The sequence below is a fragment of the Harpia harpyja genome, chromosome 14 (assembly GCF_026419915.1).
Source record: "Harpia harpyja isolate bHarHar1 chromosome 14, bHarHar1 primary haplotype, whole genome shotgun sequence".
Classification (NCBI taxonomy): Eukaryota; Metazoa; Chordata; class Aves; order Accipitriformes; family Accipitridae; genus Harpia; species Harpia harpyja.
In genome coordinates, this window is record NC_068953.1 from 9,803,494 (window position 1) to 9,823,909 (window position 20,416).

Sequence of the window (20,416 nt, forward strand, 5' to 3'; positions counted from 1 at the left end):
CGGATGCAACATCAGATAGGATGCTCTGATTTACGCTTGAAGAGGCGGCAGTCCTGCCTTCACCGAGCCCCAGCACCATGCAGGATCTGCCCCCGCGCTCTCAGCTGCGGTAGAGCAGACACACAGGTCACCCCCACACAGCAGAGCAGCACTCAGACAAGTGCCCATTGTTCGGCTCTGCCCAACACATGGGCCCCCCTCAGCATGCAGAGCTCCCCGGCAAGGCAGGCTACATAAGAATGAAACCCCCAACCCCCCCGAGCCAGGAGTGTGTCTAAGGAAACCTGATGAATGCTGGTGTCAGACCCTCAGCTTAGGGGCACAAAGCATTGCCGAAGGAAGCCTCCATCTGTGGAGCGATGCTCCCATCCCAGCCACGCAGCTGAGGGCCAGTAGCTGCCTGACCATGTCCTGGCTTATGCCTGGACATCTGCGTGTCCCCCATGCAGCCCTTCCCACCCCACTCCAGCCAGTCCTCTTTAAAGAAGTAGATGCCCTTAAGCCCATCAGACCCCCTGCTCTGCACAGGAGCCAGCCAGGTGGAAACAAAAGGCTGAACTTCATGGGAAGGGGGTGAAACGCAGAGAACTGCTGCTGGATCCCATCCAAATGCCATGGGCTGCCCATACCCCCCGTGCCCCACAGCACCCAGGCAGGCATGGGGTTTGGGCAGGATGAGGCACAGCCCCAGGGTCCCAAAGGAGCCCCCATGAGGTGAGCCTGAGCCAGTGTAGTGACAGCCTTAGCGTGATGACAGCCACACTGCTAACAACCGGCACAAGGATCAGTAATGAGTGCACCCATCCTTTACATCAACAGGACAGTATCAGTGAGATTTAGCCTTTAAAAACCTGGGCTTGAGATCACACAGGACGCCAGGAGCAGGGGGAGAGACTTGAGCACAGCCTTCCCTCGTCACGGGATGTCCACCCACCCCTGGGGTGGAGCTGGAGAAGAGCCACCACACAGTAAGCACCTCCTCTGCTCCCCGGGGCTGCTTCAATCCCCCGTGGCAGGACCAGGGGGCCTGGGGACCCTCCATCCCTCAGACACATCCGTTCACCGGAGAGAAGCCATCTGGCATGGCTGGGTCCAGCCAGCGGGACGGGGGGCGGGGGGGGCCATCCACGTGGCAGCCACCCCGGCTCTGCTCCGACAGTAAATTGCAAACACAGCTGCTGACACCCGCCACCCCCCTGCACCAGGCAGGGCAGGCAACAGATGCGGCTGCCTCCGTTCTGGGCAGCAGGAGCTGGGGACAGCGATGGCCCCGTCCCAAGGCAGCAGCTCAGAGGGGTCCCAAAGGAGATGGTGAGGAAAGTGAGACCCTTGGAGCTGGGGCTCACATGTTGGACAAGCCATGCAACGGGGGAGGCACGCAGGGGTTAAAGTATTAGGATACAGGCTTTGGGCTGCTTTCCCTTTTTTGGGGAGAACACCCAAAAACCGCTAAATATGAATGCCAGCCTGCACAACCAGCCAGAATGGGCACTGTGGAGGCTGGGACCAGGAGCCTCCCCAGGATGCTCCGTATTAGTGACCCAGCAAAAGTCCCTCCTGGGAGCCCCTCAGGGACAGACAGACGTGGGCACAGACACACACCCACATCCCCCAGTTGTGGTTCAGACCCCAGCACGGGAGCTGCTGGGAATCAATGGGTGCCTAGGATGGGCTCCCAAGGAGGGGGTCCTGGCTGGCGTGGGCAGGGAGGGATGCACAGAGCGATTGACCCTCAATATTAACCTGATGGAAACAGCACTACAGCTGCTTTATGGCTACAAAGAGAGGAAAGCACTGAAGCGCAACACGTAACATCCATGATGTAAAACCCAGGAAGGGTCCCATGAAGGGCACCTAGTGACAAAATGGTCCGTCCTGCATCTCAAAAATGTTCAGACATTGGTAGAAGGAGGGAGTGAGGCAGTAAAGAAAAATAAAGATGTTTTTCCTCCATTTTATCTGCTCTGTTTTCTGAATCCTGCGGAGCCCCCCCAGCCATGTCACCACTCGCTTGCAGAGGCGAGATGCTCTCTGCAGCAATGTCTGCCCTGTGGTCTGTGCTTGGCCCATCTCGTGCACTGCAGGTCTGCGCCTAAGTCTCAGTTCTCAGCACCCCCCAGAACAATTAATCCAAAAAAGGTCCCAAACTTGAGAGCTGTTCCAACATGTCCATAACTCTCAGGTCTCCAAAACTGAGCTGGAGCTCAGACTTTCCAGCACAGACTTTTCTATCATTTTCCTTCTCCATCACACCCTGAATCCAGAAAATAACATCTTAGCTATTTTTTCCCCAAAATGCCAAGCTTAAAACAACACACCAGTCAAGCCCAGTTTGCATTTTGCAGGAAAACAAAGGGAGCAGAAGGGACAACCTGACAGGGAGCCTTTCCTCAGTGTTGAGCAAAAGTGGGTGGGCAAGAGCAGTGGAGAACACAGCCCGGCCAGGCGCTGCCAGCTCCCTGATGGATGGGATCTCAGTTTTGTCCACGTCAGGCTCTTAAAACCTGCTCGTCATTCCTCCAGCCAGCCACCTCAGTCTCCATTTATTCCCTTCAACAAAGCAGCTTAATAACCTCATGACAGATGTGTCTGGAGGAACAGTTTGAAAGTAAATGCTCTCAAGGAACCCGATAGCAAAGGAAACGCTGGCAAGCATCTTTTCTTAAACCAACATCCCCCTGGAAATTTCCCAATACCAAGTGGTTTGGGGATTTCTTTTTGACCCAATAACAGGCTTTGGATACAAACAGCCCTGCTGACCCCCAGGGCTCATTGCATGAACCACCTCCATCATCTCAGCTCCCCTGAGTCCCCCTGCCACTTGCTACTGCCAAAGAAATGGTGACAATAGTGACTGGGTGGTGGGTCACTCGATGGCAATGCTGGAGCTGCTGCATATGGCCCTTTCTTTTGACTTCAAACCTCTCAAAGTGCCCCAAGCCTGGGGTAAACCAGCCCAACCCCACCAGCACGGTCTTTCTGGAGCACAGCCATCCCCTACCCTTACTGAAGGGCTGGACTGAATATAACACCCAAAAATGGCTTTTCTCCAGGTCTTTCTGGGCCCCGCTGCAGAAAGGAGAAAAAGGTCAAAGCCCAGACACAAAGGGGTTCAAAAAGTCTAAGGAAGAGCTGCAAAACCGTGATTACAGCCACAGGAGACTCAAGCCATCTAAATAATGCCTCCCATGCCAGCGCTGCGGTCCCAACAGCTAACAGGCAGTAAGGGGGTACCAGAGGCTGGGCAAGGAACTGTCACCCCAAGGGAGGGTTAGAAATGGCTCAGCAAAGTTTCTGACAGCAAAATCACAAGGACCCCCAGGTCCCAGTGGCATTCCCTTCCCAACAGTGTCACCGATTTGCCTGGGGACAACCTGAGAGCTTTCCCACCCATGGGTCTCTGTGGGATGGAATGTCCATCTCATGCCTCTGGTTGCACAGGGATTTTGGTACCCAGTTTGTCCTGCCAGCACACTTGGCCACTGTCCTGAGTCCAACATGGTCTGGAGAAGGTCAAACATTCCAGGCACAAGAAAGGGGAAGAACCGTGACCAACAGGGTTTGTGTTTCCACCTCTGAGACAGAGACCCACTGCCATGAACATGATCCTTGGGGATGCCACCTTCAGCAATGGTGGCCCTCGGTGGGACCGAGCGCAGCTGCAGCTCCCCTGCTTAGCATTGCCTCTCTCCTGCTCCTTGCACAGAGAAGAGAGAAGACCTCAGGAAGCAAAACAACTCTCAAAAAAAGAGAAAAAGCTTAAAAATAGCCTGTCCTGCCCAAAGCCAAGAAAGGAAAGTAAACAGCCTCTGCTCCAGATGACCCTCCTCCCGGCTTCCTGCGGGGAAGCTGGAGTATTTGTTACAACAACAGGAGCCGAAGGCAGGGCAGCGCTACGGGCCCCGCAACCCGCTCCCACCCGCACGGTGCTGGGGTCCCACGCTGGCAGTCGTGGCTAATGCTCCGGGTCCCCATGGGGCTCCAGGTCCACACATCCCTGACACCCTGGGCCGAGGTGTCCCGGCCCCAAGCAGGGCCCAGGATGGCCACGCTGCAGGGTTATCCCCACTATATTTTCCAGGGGATTTTCGGCGCTAGCAGGGCTTCCCCAGCCCCACCAGCAGCATCCGATCTGCTGGCCAGTGTCAGAGGCAGCTGGCAGGGAAAGAGGCGGAGGTGCGGAGCATCGCCCTTCCTTCTCTTCCTCTGGAGGTGCGTGCGCCATGGGGCGTGAGCACAAAACAACGTTACCATCCACGCGCTCTTCCTTTTAACCAATTCCAAACCAATTCAGGCAGCTCTGGCTCAATCCACCATTGCTGAAGGCAGCGGCTCCCCTCCCACAGCAGGGAAAGCCCAAAATCCCCTAAAATGAGATTCCCAAGCGCTTCCTTTCAGATGCAACCACTGCCCCTGCCAGCCTCTGCCCACAACTAATGGGCCTGGGCTGGGAACTGCTCACTGCTGTGTCCCTTTGGGGACCAGACCTTTGCAAACCTCTCAAGGTAGTGGCATTTTGCTCAGCATCACGCAGCGATGGCCCCGCTCTGCAGGGCCAGCCAGGCAGGGCCAGCTTTAAAAAATACCAGTATTAATCCTAGCAGATGAGGGAGGCATAGCCTGAGATGGTACCTGCTGCGGGCAGCTCTGCTAGCTGTGCACAACAGCAGCAGCTCCTACAAACCCACAGTCTTGACCCAAACGTTGTCCAGGCCAGCCAGGTGCTTTGGGGCAAGAAATGCATGCCTTCATCCCCGGCTTGAACACTCCCCAAGCAAGCGCAGGGCCTGAGAAGTAGCAAAATATTTCTGTGTCTTTCTATTTTGTGTTGCAGCACTGGGGATGCCTGCACAGTGCGGCCATTGCGTCCTCCCGGTCACCCCACGGCCAGGCACCAGCAGGTCACACGCCACCAGTTAAAGCTGCTCTTTAGGGATCTTGCAAATTGGGAAGAGAGGGCAGAGGTCTGGTTCAAATCCCAGTAGCTCATACGACAGCCAAGAGTTTTCCAGAGAAGTCACAAGCGAGTGGCACGGCCGGGGCCTCCTATCTACACGCTCCTCTCCCAGAAGGCAAGTCCCTCCTTGGGGGTCCCAGCCAAGCCGAGGGTTCTCAGATGCTGTGAAGGGCTCTGGCTCCTGCCCAAGGGCTCCACATCTCCCAGTGGGAAGTGCCAACGTTACACAACACACCATCCACCTCGGCTTATCCCGTTCCACAGCCCAGCTCTGGGCACCCCGTGGGACCCGGGGTGGGGGGTCAACGAATGAACATCTGCTCCTTCTTTCTTCCCTTTTTAAACAGAATACCCAAGTAACAGTCGAGGGGATGCTTTATACAAGGAAACCTCTATGCACAGAGCTCGGGAGGAGACCAAAATAAACAGCGAGGGATGCTGGCTCCTTCGAGACCTGCTTCGCAACCGGAGCCTTGGGCTCTACCGCGGCCGCCGTGCCCAACTGCTTCCCATTAAACATCCTCTGCCCCTCATGTGGTCTCTGTAACCCAGGGGTTACATTTGCTTGCTTGCTTAAGCACGGAAAGCTTTTCTTGGTTTTTTTGACACATAAGAGCCTTATGGGACTAGGGCAGTCAGGCGCCCCGTTATTTCACACGATACAATGGTACCGTTTGAGACCGCTGACTTTCTCTAAACTGCTACCAGATGGTCACCTCCTGTTCCCAAGGAGGAAAGAGGGGGAGGCTGCAGGTCTCATCTTTCAAGGAGCCCTTAGAAACCCAACACAGCATTAACCGCTCACGGCCCTTAAAGCTTCCCAGACCCCTGTCACCAGGCAGCAGGATGCTCACGGCGGTTTTCTGGCCCCACTCAAGTGCAAAGAGCATGTTTGCCCACGTTACCATGGGGCCACCTGTGTTTGGCTTATCCGAACCTACCGTTCGTGATGCTGTTGAATAGCTGCTGCCATCCATAACAGAAGTGGAGGCACTTTAGTGAACGAAAGGCTCAGTTACAGGGACAAGTAGGATGTTCTTCATGGATCTATAGGGTGTCCATACACTGTATATTAAACCTAAAGGTCCCACAGCAGAAGGGGAAGGGAGCTGCACCCCTGCTGCAGGGCCAGAGCAGGATATCTCTATCCCATCCTCAACAACAAGGTGCTCTCAACTGCACCGAGCCCCTCAGTGGGGTCAAAAATGTGGGGCTGAGATGGGGAATTCACTGGCAGTGCGGGCAGCAAGCAATGCTACACATGCTGGTGGAACTTTGTGAGTACGCTAACAGCTTCAAAACAGCCTGAGAAATTCAGATCCCCTCTTACACCTGGAGAAATGAAGGCAGGGGACAATTTAAAAGCACCTTTCCCTAAGCTACCAGTCATCCAATGTCAGAGAGAAATCAGCGTTGCTGGATCCCCTCCCTGTGCTTGTGCCAGGAGGTTTCACACTTTTCTTTATCAATAAACCAACCTTGTTGCAATACATACATATAAATACACATATATAAATACATATAATGACAATCTCCTGTTGTAGCCTGACTCTCACGCTATCCTGGGTCAGGTTATGAATGGTTTATGCACAAATAAATTCTTTTTCTGACTTCACAAACAGCATTCAAAAGAAGTTGCAATAGATTGCATGGTCTGACACAAATCGCGTGTAGAAGATAACGCTAGCAATGTGCTGTCAATATGCAGTACTTTCCTGAACTGTGCAAACAGTACCAAAAGCTGAGTTACGCAGAAAATCTGGGGATAAATGCAAGTTCAGGGCTCTGACATTAACCAGAGTTTTTCAGGCAGCATTTCACTCACAAGCAGTAAGCTACAAAACGGCCTGAGACTGATGCAGCAAACCCCTCAATTACCAGAAATGAACATGCAAAAGCGAAGTCGGGACTAAGAATAGAAAAAAATAAAATCCACACTCAGATTAATTCAAAATCCCAGATTTCAAGTCCCTATAATGCAGTTCTAGAAAGGTTTTAGCTTTGACTTTCCATTATACTTTGGTTTATATAACCATTAACCCTCAGCAAAATGCTTCCAGATCAGACCAGTATATTTTAGGTCCCTTATATTTATTTCATACTTGTACAGAAAATTACATAAAATACAGGGTATCCAGCCCAGCAGATTGCATTACTCGCTCTGCCACAGGCTCTCTGCAGCTTTTGCCTCAGGTCTGTGCTCCAGTTTCCTTTCATAAGGGGAGGAGAGAAATAAATCTTCTCTGCGCCTCCCAGGGGACTGCAGATTTGGTTTGGTTCACTAATATTTCTAAAACACCTCGAAATTATTACCCACAAGGCAAAAGCATGATGCAGATGGTCTTGCAGACCCCAGGCTGCCCTGTGCTACCAGCTTCGGTGCTGGTACCACACAGGGCATAGGAAGCCATAAGCACCCAGACACCATCCTCATGAGTCATGACTCCCAGCACATGGACATGGAGAGTGACTCAGGTGAGCGACCAACCTCCGTGGCTGGCAGGGACTAGGTGATTAAATCATTAAGTGATTAAGTCTCCGCTTGAGAAGACACTCTGATGGGTGGTGTTGCAACACACTGGTTAAAAAGCTACAGAAAAGGGTAAATTAGTAAAAGTGACTTAAGAAGGGACCCAGGAGCCATTTGGGCCCACAGCGCTGCCCACTAGCCCTGCCTGTGCTCCCTGCTGATTGCTGATGCCATTGCGGCCAGCTCTGGCATCTCTGTTGGAGGGGACACCCAGCACCGCAATGTGAGCAGTTGTTCAAACGTCCTGATGGCTGGCAGAAAGCAGAACCCTCCTCCTTTCTCCTCCCTGTTAAACTAAACATAAGCTTTAAAAAATAAAAATCAAAATCCATCTTTTTCACATTTCCCCATATTTGCACTTCCAATGACCAGATTGAAGTCCCAACCCCAGTCCTCACCATGCTTCTTCCCTCCCAAACTAGTCCAGCAGACCAGTGCCAGCATGATGCTGTGTGCTGATGCCCTCACCGCTAACCCCTGCCACGACTCCCAGGGCTGGGACAAGGTGGAGAGCACCCAACTCACCAGCAGCAAGGGGCCATACAATTTTGTGATGCTTACTCAAACTGCCACCCCTACTGCTGGGAGCATGGCGGCGCTGACCGATGTGGTCACGGTGTCCCCTGCCCTGCAATCCATGGGAGGCTGCCTGACGTCAGCGGTGCCTACACCCAGGCAACCCACCCCAACTTGCCCTAACTTGGGTGCCAGCAACAGGGCATCTGCTGCAGCGCTGGAGGATGCAGGGGGACAGACCGCCCTGACACCCATGATGTCTCACCTTCTGGCACGCAAACCAGCCAAAAGCCAGCTCGGACAGACCCTGCACCTGGGTCACCGCTCCGAAGGAGCACCAGGAGACCCAAGTGCTGAGCTCTGTCCAGCAACCTCACAAAAGCAATCACAGTAAAAGCCTGAGTCACAGCTATCAGGAGATAAGAGCTCTCATTAATCTGGGGGCAGCTTTTCAGAATAAGTTGAGGGTAACAATAAACCCCTTCGTTGCCCAAGGGCTACTCCTCACCAGCACCATTTGCGCAGCAGGGAAGGGAGTAAGGAGGGCTCTCCTGCACCAGCACCGGCACAGCAGACGGGTACAAACTGCTGATGCCTTCATGACTAAAGCAGAGGGGTACCAGGACTAAATGATACCCTGCAGGTACGACACGAGAGGTGGCCAGGACACAACCCTAGCCCCATGCTGAAGGGCATGACAGCCCACCCCTGTCCCATGAAGAGTTCCCCTGATGGACACCGACCCTCACCAAACCGGCACATCCCCATCAGGAACTGGACTCAGACCCATCGACTCATTTTACAGGCTTCAAACAAGCTTAACCAGGATTTAGGTTCACTTGGCTCGTTGCCTCCATGTCCCACCTCTAAAGACCAAGAAGGTGCCAGAGCTCACTGCAGTAGGAGGAGGGAGGGAGGTTGGGAGAAAGAAAGAGCCTGCGTAATGGTCCTGCAAAAAGACATTACCTTAAATATCAAATATCAGAGTCAGAAACATGAATATCTGGAGTGATTATGGGCTCTGAAGTCTCCATTATTGTCTTTGGATTTATGACAAGTCCCAGTTCAGGCTTTTGCGGCTGCTGTCTGGGTCTTGGCTCCTGGGAAAATGGGCTGAGCAGCTCCCTGCAAGGAAGGGCTGCAAACCAGAAATTAAACCAGCACCCAGACAGTGAGGCCACAGGACACTCGAAGGTGCCAGAACTCTCACTTAGCAGCAGGTTTGCTGGCATGCATTGGCCAAGAGATGTAGACATGGTCACTCAAATCTATTAGGCATGACCCAACGTGTTCTAGAGGCACTTCCTACGCACTCCACTGACATAAACCACCAAAAGGCAATGAGCAAAGAGCAAAGCAGGAGAATGATTATATTTTAGGTGAGCCTTTTACTAAGGGAAAGATGTTACCCAAGATCCCAGAGACTGGCGAGTACTTGGAAGAGCCAGCACGGTGTACATATTCCAAACGCCGACTTACCTCCAGGCACCAGCAGTACGCTTGCACAGCCAAAGTAGCTGCCCTGGCCCTGGTGTAAAGATTCATCCTCTCTCTGTCCCTTCCCACCCAGCCACTTTTGAAAGGTTTCTTTATGATTAGCGCAACACTGTGCTCACTTTGCCCAAGACTGATCTTAAATGGACAGCAAAAGCTCACCCATACCAGCCAACACTGGAAACCCTCCGTGCTGACGCAGAGCCAAGGACACTCTGCTCCATGCTGCAGTGGTTGCCCATCCCCAAGGACACGTAGCCCAGCCCTCCTTGCATAAGATGACTAAAAACAATGACCTTTGGATGATCCTACATCCTAACCGGGGCCAGAGGCTATCCCCAGAGCCCAGCTCACGTGGACAGAGAGATCCACGTCCTGTTCTTCCCTCTCCCACTCCCTCACAACCTTTTTATTCCCAAGGAACTAAATATACATAGGGAAAAAAACAACCCGCAACGGCAGATCTCCGCTGCTGTAACCAGGCAGATGCGATTTTTCCACTCTGCACGTGAAAGGCCAGATCTACAGGGGAAGATTCAACTTCTGCTGGGGAAGACACAACTTCTGTCTTCCCACAGGTGCCTTCCCCCAGCTCCTGCCTCTCCTACCACACGCTGATTTGGCAGAAAACTCCCATCCACCCCATCCTTTTGTCTCAGATTCAGAAACGTAGATAGGAAGAGTGGAAAAAGAGAGAAAAATCTCTGAAGCGCCTGTAAAGCTCGCCTTTGAGGATATCAGAGGCGACTCTATGTCTCAGAGCAGTACACTACATTGATCAGCTGGGATAGCGACACTGGCTCTACCCACGCTGGGCTGGTGACGAAGAGTACCAGAAGAGACTAGTTGCAGTATAATCTTTTGGGGACAGCCCAGGAAATCCAGCAATTGACGTTCAGGAGTTTTGCTTCACTCCTAGGGTTGAGATGATCTGAGATATAACCTGAAAGATCTTTTTGCATTTCCTTTTCCAGGCATTGAACCTCTGCACATGTGGGACCATTAGTCACACATCCAGACTCCCAGCCCACTCCCATGCACGTAAGCCCAGGCGAGCACTCATCCTGCAAACCCTTAGGCAGGGCTTACAGGAGGGACCCTGAATCCAACTGAGATGCTTATGCAAACACAAAGCACATCCCCTCTCCGGGGCTTTTCACCATACTGAATTCAAGCCACATCACCCACATAATATTGCAACCATCCCTCTGGCACGTTCCTGCTAATATTAGCAGCAGGGTTGAGTCCCAGCATCCGCAGCACGCCGGCAGCAGCTGCTCCCCACGGCAGCAGGCATGCCAGCCCCAAGCAGCCCAGGGGACGCACCATGGCCACGCGTCCCAGAGACATCCCGGGCATTTGCTCAAGTAAATTTTAAGGATGAGCCCATGACATTCATGCACATAAAAAAGCTTATTTCTAATATGGCCTCCTCCTGAAAACAACCTGGCTGACGGTTTTTTTTGTCTTTATTGACCCTTAAAACCAGGACATAACTCAGCACAAGTCAGTACCTCATTGAGACAAAGTCTGTGACTGAAATACTAGAAATACCCTGCATTGGGCAGTGCAAGAAGTGTGTGTCTGTAAGGAAAGTGTCCAATCGTGGGGAAGAAAAAAAAAAAAAAAAACAAATAACCAGAGAAGCCTTTCTATCAGCACTGACATGTCCTGGCAGAGCTGGAGGCTCTCTGCCCTCAGTGTCCAGCTCCACGCAGCACATAACCGCTCAGACCACAGCGCTGCCAAGGCTCGCCCGCCAGCAAGCACACACTCCCCGAGGGAGCTGGGCTATGGGGAATGCGTAAATCGGGGATTAAGAACCATCAACGAAGGCTGTCTCATGGTTTCTGCCAGAGCGAAGCTGCAAGCCTGTATCCCCTCCAGGCTCTAGCTCCAGACATCACACTGAACCCCACCACACCACCCTGCCACTCTACGCACTTACAGCCTCACTCGGCATTTACCATCATTCGCAGCTTGCACCGGTTGTGACATTATGTGTTTCAACATTACGAGGAAACGAATCTGGTGGTGATGGACAGTACTGGCAAAAGCAAAGAGCACTCAGCATCACTGCTGCCAACTCACCATCAGCTATTACCAGCAAAAATGCATCTCTGTTACCCCTGGGACTCTGCTCGGCAGCAGCCACATCCCACCGGGATAAGGAGCCAGAGAGATCTCTTCTGTCTTACTACCAGGCAGTAGATCATGAGTGCACAGTGCTTTAAATCCTTAGCAGGAAGATGAGTACCATGTTGCAGAGTTATCTTTGGGCGTCATTACAACCAACCAAAGCCATGAGCGGGAACATCCAAGCCTCTCCAGTCGAACATCACAGACCCCCACATTCCCATATCACCCAATCTGAACAGGATCAGGATGGTTTGGGGTTTACACAACGCTAACGCACTGCACAAGCATCCCACCACCCAGGTTGATTTACTGGTACAGGTTCCCCTCCCTGCCACTCACGGGTCCGTGTCTGAGACCCCGGGAAGCTGAGTGACCCACAGCCCCCTCCGAGGCAGAGATGAGCTTGGGAAACACTGCCGCAACCATGGCTGAACCAGCCATGCTTCCGACAACCTGCCAAAATCTACAAACCCAGGGCAGAACTGTTATGCTCTGTAAATCCTGGCAAACCACAGACCTAATAGCGCTCTCCCCCATTGGAGACAAGGAAGATCTTGCCAGTCAAATAAGCAGGATTAGTGCCCTCCCCACACGACGTGCTGGCTCAATGTGAGGTGGACACACATACTGCTGCCTCGATGCGACCATCCCCATCGCATCATCAGGCACAAGGAAGAACACACTCCGCTGTGCTGTATTTCCCTCTCGCATGTTGCTTTGATTTGGAAACTAAACTGGAACTATCTCGTACTCCTTCTCCCTCCCAAAGGGCCCTTGCATCCTCCCCGGGCTCACAGAGGCTGGCAGCTCCCACACCAGCAGCCCACAGCCAAGCCTGCAACTCCCTGCCTTCTGCAACCCAGCAGGTACAAAAAACCTGCCGGTCCTAGGCCAGGGAAGGAGGCTATGAGGAAAGCAGGCAGGGATGCTACGAGGAAAGCAGGCAGGAACAACCAGGGTGATTCGGGAGGGCAAGCAGCGTGTGACCGGCAAGAACAAAGAGGGCTCTGGCTGCGGGGTGATCTGGTGTTTCTGCTCCGTGGTATTTTTGGCTGATCTTTCCTGCTTGGCCACCGGCTGCCTGGGTCTGAGACACCCACCCAGCAGACACGAACACTGCATCTCCTGCCCTACAGGCTAGAAACTAATTGCCTTGTTCTTGGGAAGCTGCTATGCAACCCAGAAAACTAATTAAATTGTGAAACAGTAGCCTAGATCCCTGCTCAAGGGCAAGGCCAGACCTCTTGGCTGCAGATACACAGAGCTTTCCCCAGCCTCTCCCTCTGCATAGGCAGGAAGTATAAAGCGCTCTATGGACTGAAAAAAAAAAAAAAAAAAATCGCACTGCGGAGCAGCTCGGTGCCACTGAGGAGCACACACAGCCCAAACAAGCAGCCCCGGGGCTCACAGCAGAGCCTTTATCATATCCAAGTTGGGAATTACTCATTCTTCAGAGATTTAAATGCGATTGGGGCAGGCGAGAGGAAAGGCTGTAATTACATCAGCACTCGGGAGCCCTGCGGTGGGGAAGCTCATGAGTCCCTGAAGGACAGTTACAAAGGCGCCGTTGAACCCCGAGTGCCAAACTGATGGTGCGTTCGGGTTGCTCTCTGTGTCCCAACACTTGTTAGTCCCACTCGTCCTAAGGGATTTGACTTCCCTCAGCCTCCTGCTAAGCCCTCCACTCCCAACTTTAGCTGAAGAAAGACCAAGGGCTAGAAAAAGAGAACAGGAATGTGGCTAAACCTTACAACGAGGGCTGCAGAGACCCCAGCTCTGCCACCCGTTTCCTGCCTGACCTGGAAGAGGAACCCTTGCGCTCTCAGCTTCCTCAGCTCCCCAGCAGGAAAAACACCACAGTGCTCCTTCCCAAAGGCAAGGCTGGATTCACCAGGAGGCGGTGAAGTCGTCCCAGCCTATAGCTATACACGCGCAGCCCCTGGATAAGTTTTCACCGCAGCCCCCAGATCTCCACTATTTCTCGGTTGTTTTTTTTTTTTCTAGAAACCACTGCACGAAGCTCAGTTTGGGTCACTGCCAGGACGTGAGAGTGTGTAGGGACGGAGCTGCTCTTCCAAAACTCTGCTTAGGAAGATGAGCTCCCCTGAGCCGATCTCTCAACGCCTGCTTCAGACAAATCCCCCACCTCTCTTCTGCCTGTCTTTAACTCTCATACCCATCTGGCAGCAGCACGCTTCTCTGCTAGCTTATTTTCTTGCCTAAAAAAGACAGCATACCGGGCAAGAGCCACAGACGCCCGGGGAGAAGCTATCTCTGTCCACACGCCAAGGGGATTGCAAGGAGATACTCCATCGGAGAGCAAGGCAACGCTGTCGGGCAACTGGAGCTCTGCCACCGGACAACTGCAAAGCTTTCTAGGGCAGGCAGCTCCCGCTATGGACATATTTGAAACTTGGGTTCGCTATCCACCTCCCAGCTACTCTAGGGCTGTGTTTGCATCCAAAATCTGGGAGTCGACCGAGGGGCCGGTGCCTGGAGTTTCGCAGACTTTTAGTTTTGTCAGGCGTGTATTTTCAGCTAAAAATCCACATAAACCAACTTAGGAAAGGCAGGAAAGGAAAAACATCCCGCAAGATCCTGCCTGAGCAGATAACACCCGGGCGCAACGCCGCTCCGAACAAAAGACACCGCAGCCCGGCGGCAGCACCGACAACCACCCTCCCCGGCTCCGGCGGCTGCCGGGGGATGGGGGCTGGCCGCCGGCCGCCCTCGGGCACCCCGCTCCTGCCAGCCCTACCCACCCGGGAGGGTGCCACCCGCGGCGGGGCCCCGGCAGAGGCCAGATCCCCCCCACCCCGAGCACCGCCGGGGCGGCAGCGGCGGGGAGGGGGGGGGTCAGCCCCACTCCGCCGCCGCCTCCCCCCCCCAGCCCGGCGCGGTGCCTGCGAGAGGCGCGGGCGGCTCCGCGCTGCCCAGCCCGGCACGGCGGCAACTTCTGCCGCTTTTTGCCCGGTTTAGCCCAAAAAAGAAGCACCCCCCCCCACCCCCCCAGACACGCACACACAGCCGCACCCCGGGGCCACCCACCTTCGAAGTCGGAGATGATGCCCTCCAGGTGGGCGTTGACGGCCGGGTCGGCCATGGCGGGGCGCGGGGCGCTGCCCCCCGGCTCTGCGGGGCGCGGGCGGGCGGGTACGCGCAGCCGCCGCCGCCTGAGGCCGAATGAATGGCGGAGGGCGAGCGGCTGCGGCCGCCCCCCGCGCCGGCGGGCAGCCTGCCATGCCGACCGGCCCGGCCCAGCCCAGCCCAGCCCAGCCCGGCCCGGCTCGGCCCGGCCCCCTCGCCGCGCACTGGCTGCTCCCCACGCCCGTCACGCCGCCCCCGCACCGCCCCGGGTGGGTGGAAGGGGCACCCGCGGAGGCCAGGCGGGACCCGGGCACTGCCCGCCCGGGGTGGGGTGGGGGGGGGGAGGGAGCAGCATCTTGCAGAGTCGAGCTTGTCCCGCATCCCCCCCGGGCCGGGCCGGGCCGGGCCGAGCGGAAAGCAGGGCGCCTGACGCCCGCCGTCCTGCGTCCGCGCCTGTTCAGCACGAAGCCCGCGGTCAGAGGTAACAAGCTTGGGTGACAACCCAAGGATGGCCCACGAAAGGGATGGCACCAGCCTAAACGGGTGGGTGACACGGCCGATGTCCTCGAGCCCCCATAACCCTTTTCGATTTGCTTCTTTGGAAAGGGGCAACTCAGCCACCCTCCTCTATTTTTATAATTTCTCAAAATCAAACCAGAGCACTAACTAGCACCCATTGCTACCAAACCCAAGCCGCTTCTGCAGCCAGCTCTGGAAAACCACCACCGAAGCAGCAAAAGAGACTGCAAAACCTGGCCCAAAGCTGAGCACGCGGTCAGGCATGCCTATGCTGAGCCCCGCGCTGCCGCAGCTCGCTCCTCTCCAGCCAAAGCCAGTGAGGCAAGGGCCAACTCTGCCCATCGACACCAGCCCCTTGCGCAGCACTGCTGCCTTCTCTCCACCTCTCACACCCTCTCGGTTTGTGTGTGTCTCTGCTCATTATCTGATGTTTCTCCCTTCCCATGTTGATTCAGATCCTGCCCTCTTGACCCTCTTTTTATCCTCCCCACCCTGTGTTTTAGTAGCATCATTTAAAAGTGATGATACTCACTGAAATGTGTCCAGGCACATCAGTAGGAAAAGAAGAATTAATGGGCTGGGGTTTTAGTCCACTTTGGGTGAACCATAATGAAAAATTATGCAAAACAGTAGTACTGTTACCGTCTGGTACTACAGAAAGTACATGCTTCACCACTTATGTCACGCTTTTAATTTTACACTTCCAAAGTCTGCAAACACCACAGACTCCCCAAGAGTGTATGTGAACCAGAAAATGAAACCAACAGCACCAATTTCCCAGACTCAAGAAGTTCCAGGTTTTCCATGCTGTTAATAGCTTGAGGTTTTAATCCAAGGAAAGGGATTACTTTAAAACATGAGAACTGCTTAAATAGTCTTGAGAACGCACCTTTATAATAGAAGTGTGGTATTTTAAGGTAGATACAGTGGGTTTCCTCCCCTTTCACAGAGAGCAGCTCTCAGCTCTTTCATCTCTTGCACTCCTAGCGACATCAGAAACCAACACATCACAACAGTGCAAAGAGGAACAGGCTCTGCATCCCTCTGCAATCGCAGTATGGAAATGTAAATGCCTCCCCATGCAACACGCCGTCAGTAAAGCCACCGGTGCACGTCACCCTGGCAGCCCCACTGCCTGAAGGCCGTTACCTCTTCCCGATGCCTTAGAGAATGGGAATGAACATGGACCTGCGGCTCTCGTGCCGTTGGGCTCAGCGCCCGGGTGTCGGGTCCCTGCTGTCCCCACATCCACACACGCTCTGCAGGGAGCAGTGGCAATTGCCACATTGCACAGCATCACACACTGGCTGGCCTGCACCAGCATTGATTTTCAAAATGACGTGGCTTTATTTTTCTGAAGTGCCCATAGGCAGGTCACATCCGCAATCCATTTCAAGCAGGTAAAAATGTAGCTGTCAATAATTAACCTTAGTTACTGAGCGAGAAAAAAGCTACTTTGTTAAAAACCTGTCCATGACTCCCTTGCTGGAGGAGCAGAACCTAGCTTAGTCTTTTAGGAAGGCTGTTAAGCATTTTAACTCCCCGGTACGCTCTCATTGCAAGATTGTAGAATGGGTTTAAAGGGGGAGAAAAAATGAACAAGGCAAGACAAACTAAAAATTGATATTGTAAAAAAGATTAAAAAATAGCAATAGGATCAATCTCAGGAAGGACCGAGCACTTTTTTTGACGTTCAGAGTCTCCTCCCTTGCAAACCCCATAAGATAGAGTGTCAGACGCACCGCTTGGTGTTTGGTGGCACTCTCTGAACTAGGTCACATGGGGATCGGTGGGGCACTGTGATGGGGACCCCGTTTTTGAGGTCAACCAGAGGCAAGAAGAAGTAAACCACTAGAAAAAACCCTATTGTTTGATGGATTGTGTGTAGCGAGTGTCACGATGACGTCCACCGATCCCATGAAGCTGGTGAAGAAGCTCAAAGCTCTTCAGCAGAAGAGTTTGAGGTGGTTTTGTTTTGTCCCAGTTCCCTGGGCTACTCTGCATTTCCTAAGCAAAGACGGTGTTATCATCCTGGATCTAATAAAAGTTTAGCAAATCAACAGGCCTAGAGGAGAGCCCCAAGAAGTGTGAAATAAAATATCCGGACTATAAGTAGGAGTTCATTTTCATTAAAACCAGCTGGTTAATATTGCACCCATGTGCACCTAAGGCACTGAGAGGGGGAGAGGAAGATGGAAAACTATAGCAACTAAAGAATAACAAGAATATCCAGAGCTCTAATAGTAAATATTTAAAGCAGGAAGGTATGTAAACAGCTCACCCCACAGCACACAAACCAAGCGCCTGCTAGTAGAGAAGGAGCAAGCTTTCCTCCAGGGAGATCAGCTTATCCTTCCTCTCTCCTGGACCCTTTCTCTTGCACCTTTCTCTGATTTAGCCATGGTCAGAGGCATGGCTTTACAAGAGCATAAGACCAAAAAAATCATTCACTTGTCCAGTCTGCACATAACAACTAAACACCATTTCATCTGGTTTTCTACCTGCATCCTGAACTCCAAAGCTTGTGTTTAGCTAAACAATTCTTCCAGAAAGGCAGGCAACCCTGGGAAGCTGAGCACCCATCCCAGAGAGATGGAGAATCCATCACCTCCCCTGGAATTTGTTTCTGGGTCTCCCCATCAGCATAGCACAAGCGTGTGTCGTACTGCTTATCCAAATGCAGTTTCGGCACAGGCCCTGCTTTGCCCTTGTCTGGTAGATTGAGGAGATTAAGGACCCTGAGCCTTCTCCTGATGAAAGATCTCCCACACTGATCACGTCACCTGCATTCCCTTTGATAAACTAATCAGGTTCTGCTCCTTTAGTCCTTCGTGTCAGGTACTTTCTTTGGTCCCGTAGTCACTTATCTGGCTTTCCTGCTCCTTTCTCCCAACATTTCACAAGCGTTTGTCATCAGATTTTTATTTTGATTTTAATAAAGGGAGAGAACTCACTTTTCAAAAGAAAGAGAGCAGATCACCTCTCTTTTGTTGCTTGCTGCTCCCCTTCTGTACACAACCAAGGGTCTCACTAACTGTTTTTATTGTATCAGAGGACTCATCTTGAGCTCCTGCTCAGCTGAGACCTTCAGGATACTTTACACAGCAACTGCTGTCCAAGACACCATCCCTGTTCTGCGAACCACTGGCTGCAGGAGAGGTTTAAGTAAATTACTTTCTTTGCTGTATTACATTACAATGGAAATATTTCTTGTTTCCTTACTAACCCAGGCCACTGAGGGCACTGACTGCCCAGCCCTTTTTCTTTCACCATTGCTCTGCTCTTCAGATGAGCAATAAACTTCCTGCAAAGTTGATTTGTTGGCCTAGAAGTGATTTCCTGCCCCAGAAAAGGCAGTCTGTAAAATCTGCTGATCACTTAGTTATCGATACCAATCTAAAACTAGCTTGATGCCATGATACCTGGCAGATGCAAGAAAACTTGACTCTTGTCCCCTAGGTACCTTCTCCCTGGGCCCTCCTGCCCTCCAGGCAGTGATGTACCTCAAGGGTTTCTCCACATCACAGCATAACCTCCTCCAGAAGCAGCCAGCGCTGGTCACTGCCTCTGCCGTGACATAAGCATGGGGGGACCCAAGGAGATGGTAGGTATCAGCATTAGAAGATCCCTTATCAAGACAGGCTGAGGCAGAAAAGGGACTTTCCTATCCACACGCATTTTAAACAACACCTTACTGTTTCCTTGCAAGCTGCTAAGAATGCAGTTTTTCAGGCAGATTTTCTTCCTCACACAAGTCAAGGTTTTTCTGAACCCACAAAGCTCTTATCAGTCTCACAATCTGCTGCAGTCATGAGCGTCAGGCTCGGTTAGACTAGGTGGCATGAGTCATTGTGGCTACCTGAATCTTAAATTCTCTTGTATGCAAAAGCAGGTAATTCATCCACAGCATCTTCCCTTTCCTCCTCTTATTTTAATTAGAAAACAAAACTCTTTATTGATTCTGGTCTCTTCTATAAAATGCTTTGAGACTTACTGACCAAAAGGACTATGTAGGAGCAGCTAAATATTATTATTAACCACCTAATGTTTCTATTGAGAGTCTAAGTATCTTTTCTTGCTGCTGATCACAGATGAAACATCCTTCCCGGCCTTTCTGGGTAGGTGCAGGACGTGGGTGGAGGCTCTTGCAACATGCGACACCAACCCCCAACATCTGCAGAGGTCTAACATCCCCACGGCATCGCTTCAAGCCAAAGTGCAGGGCAGCACTGGCTGCACCATGCACTCGGCTGTTGTCAGATGGGCAGCACCAATGCAGAGTAACAGGTAGAAACAGATGTATAACAACCCAGACAAGGCAGATTTTGAAGGTGAAGGAATGGCGAGTCACACCTCTTCTAAGCCAAAAAAAAAAGCTGTTGCAATTCCCTTCCCCTTCTCCACTCCCTGCACCTTCTGAATTCTTGTGCTTCTGCCCAAAAAAACATTTCTGCTTCCAAATCCACCAGGAAGAGGTGCAATGATCTCCATATTACAGGTGGGGAAACTGAGGCATGTAACAGCCATCACTCAGAGACAGCAAGCTGGCAAGTCGTAGGACCAGACGTGGCTGCGGTGGTGAGCAGCGCCAAATCCGGACCCCGGCTCCTTGGGAAGTGCCAGTGTTACTGGCTGGGGACAGGGGGGCACTCTGGAAGGAAAAGCAGAGGCGCAGTTCCCATCACCTCTGCCCATGCTTTCATGTGGATGACGGCATGATTCCAGCCCTGCTGATTACACAGGAACTGTCACCAAAAAAGGCTCTTTCCCAAGACTTCAAGCTCTTCCTGCTTCCAAAGGAGTAGGAAATAAAAGCGAGGACGGCCACACTTCAGTGCTAGTCACACTTCCTTTCCTTTGCAAGGAAACTAAGATCATGGGAAAAGTTTAAAAAATTCAAAATAAGTTTGCTGATTTGAGATTTCTGGATAATTAACTGATTTTCTTGATGAAGGAAACATGGTCAGATCTCATCCCTTAGTGCCACAGAGCTACACAGCCCCTGTTACAAATGCAAAGCCAGGGTACTGCACAGAAAGGGTCAGATAACTTTGAAGACTGGATAACAGAAACAGGATGAAATCTGGAAGAATGCAGAAGGTCAGTACCCAAAGGGCTTTTAATAAAGTCTTTGCTCATGAAAAGCGCATCAGTGTGAAGGACCTCACCTCATC

At 52.4% G+C, this 20,416-nt stretch overlaps 1 protein-coding gene across 5 annotated transcripts in view; it reads right to left on the reverse strand.

Moving 5' to 3' along the window:
- Positions 1-20,416, reverse strand: part of SEPTIN9 (septin 9) — a 145,014-nt gene that overhangs the window by 62,370 nt on the left and 62,228 nt on the right. The window contains exon 1 of one of the 5 annotated variants that reach the window (XM_052807449.1): positions 14,685-14,896. The exons of the other annotated variants lie outside the window; for them this stretch is intronic. Within the exon in view, the coding sequence (XP_052663409.1) occupies positions 14,685-14,739 (55 nt within the window). The 5' untranslated portion in view covers positions 14,740-14,896. Of the gene's footprint in view, positions 1-14,684; positions 14,897-20,416 lie in introns of those variants that run through there. 5 annotated transcript variants of the gene reach the window in all.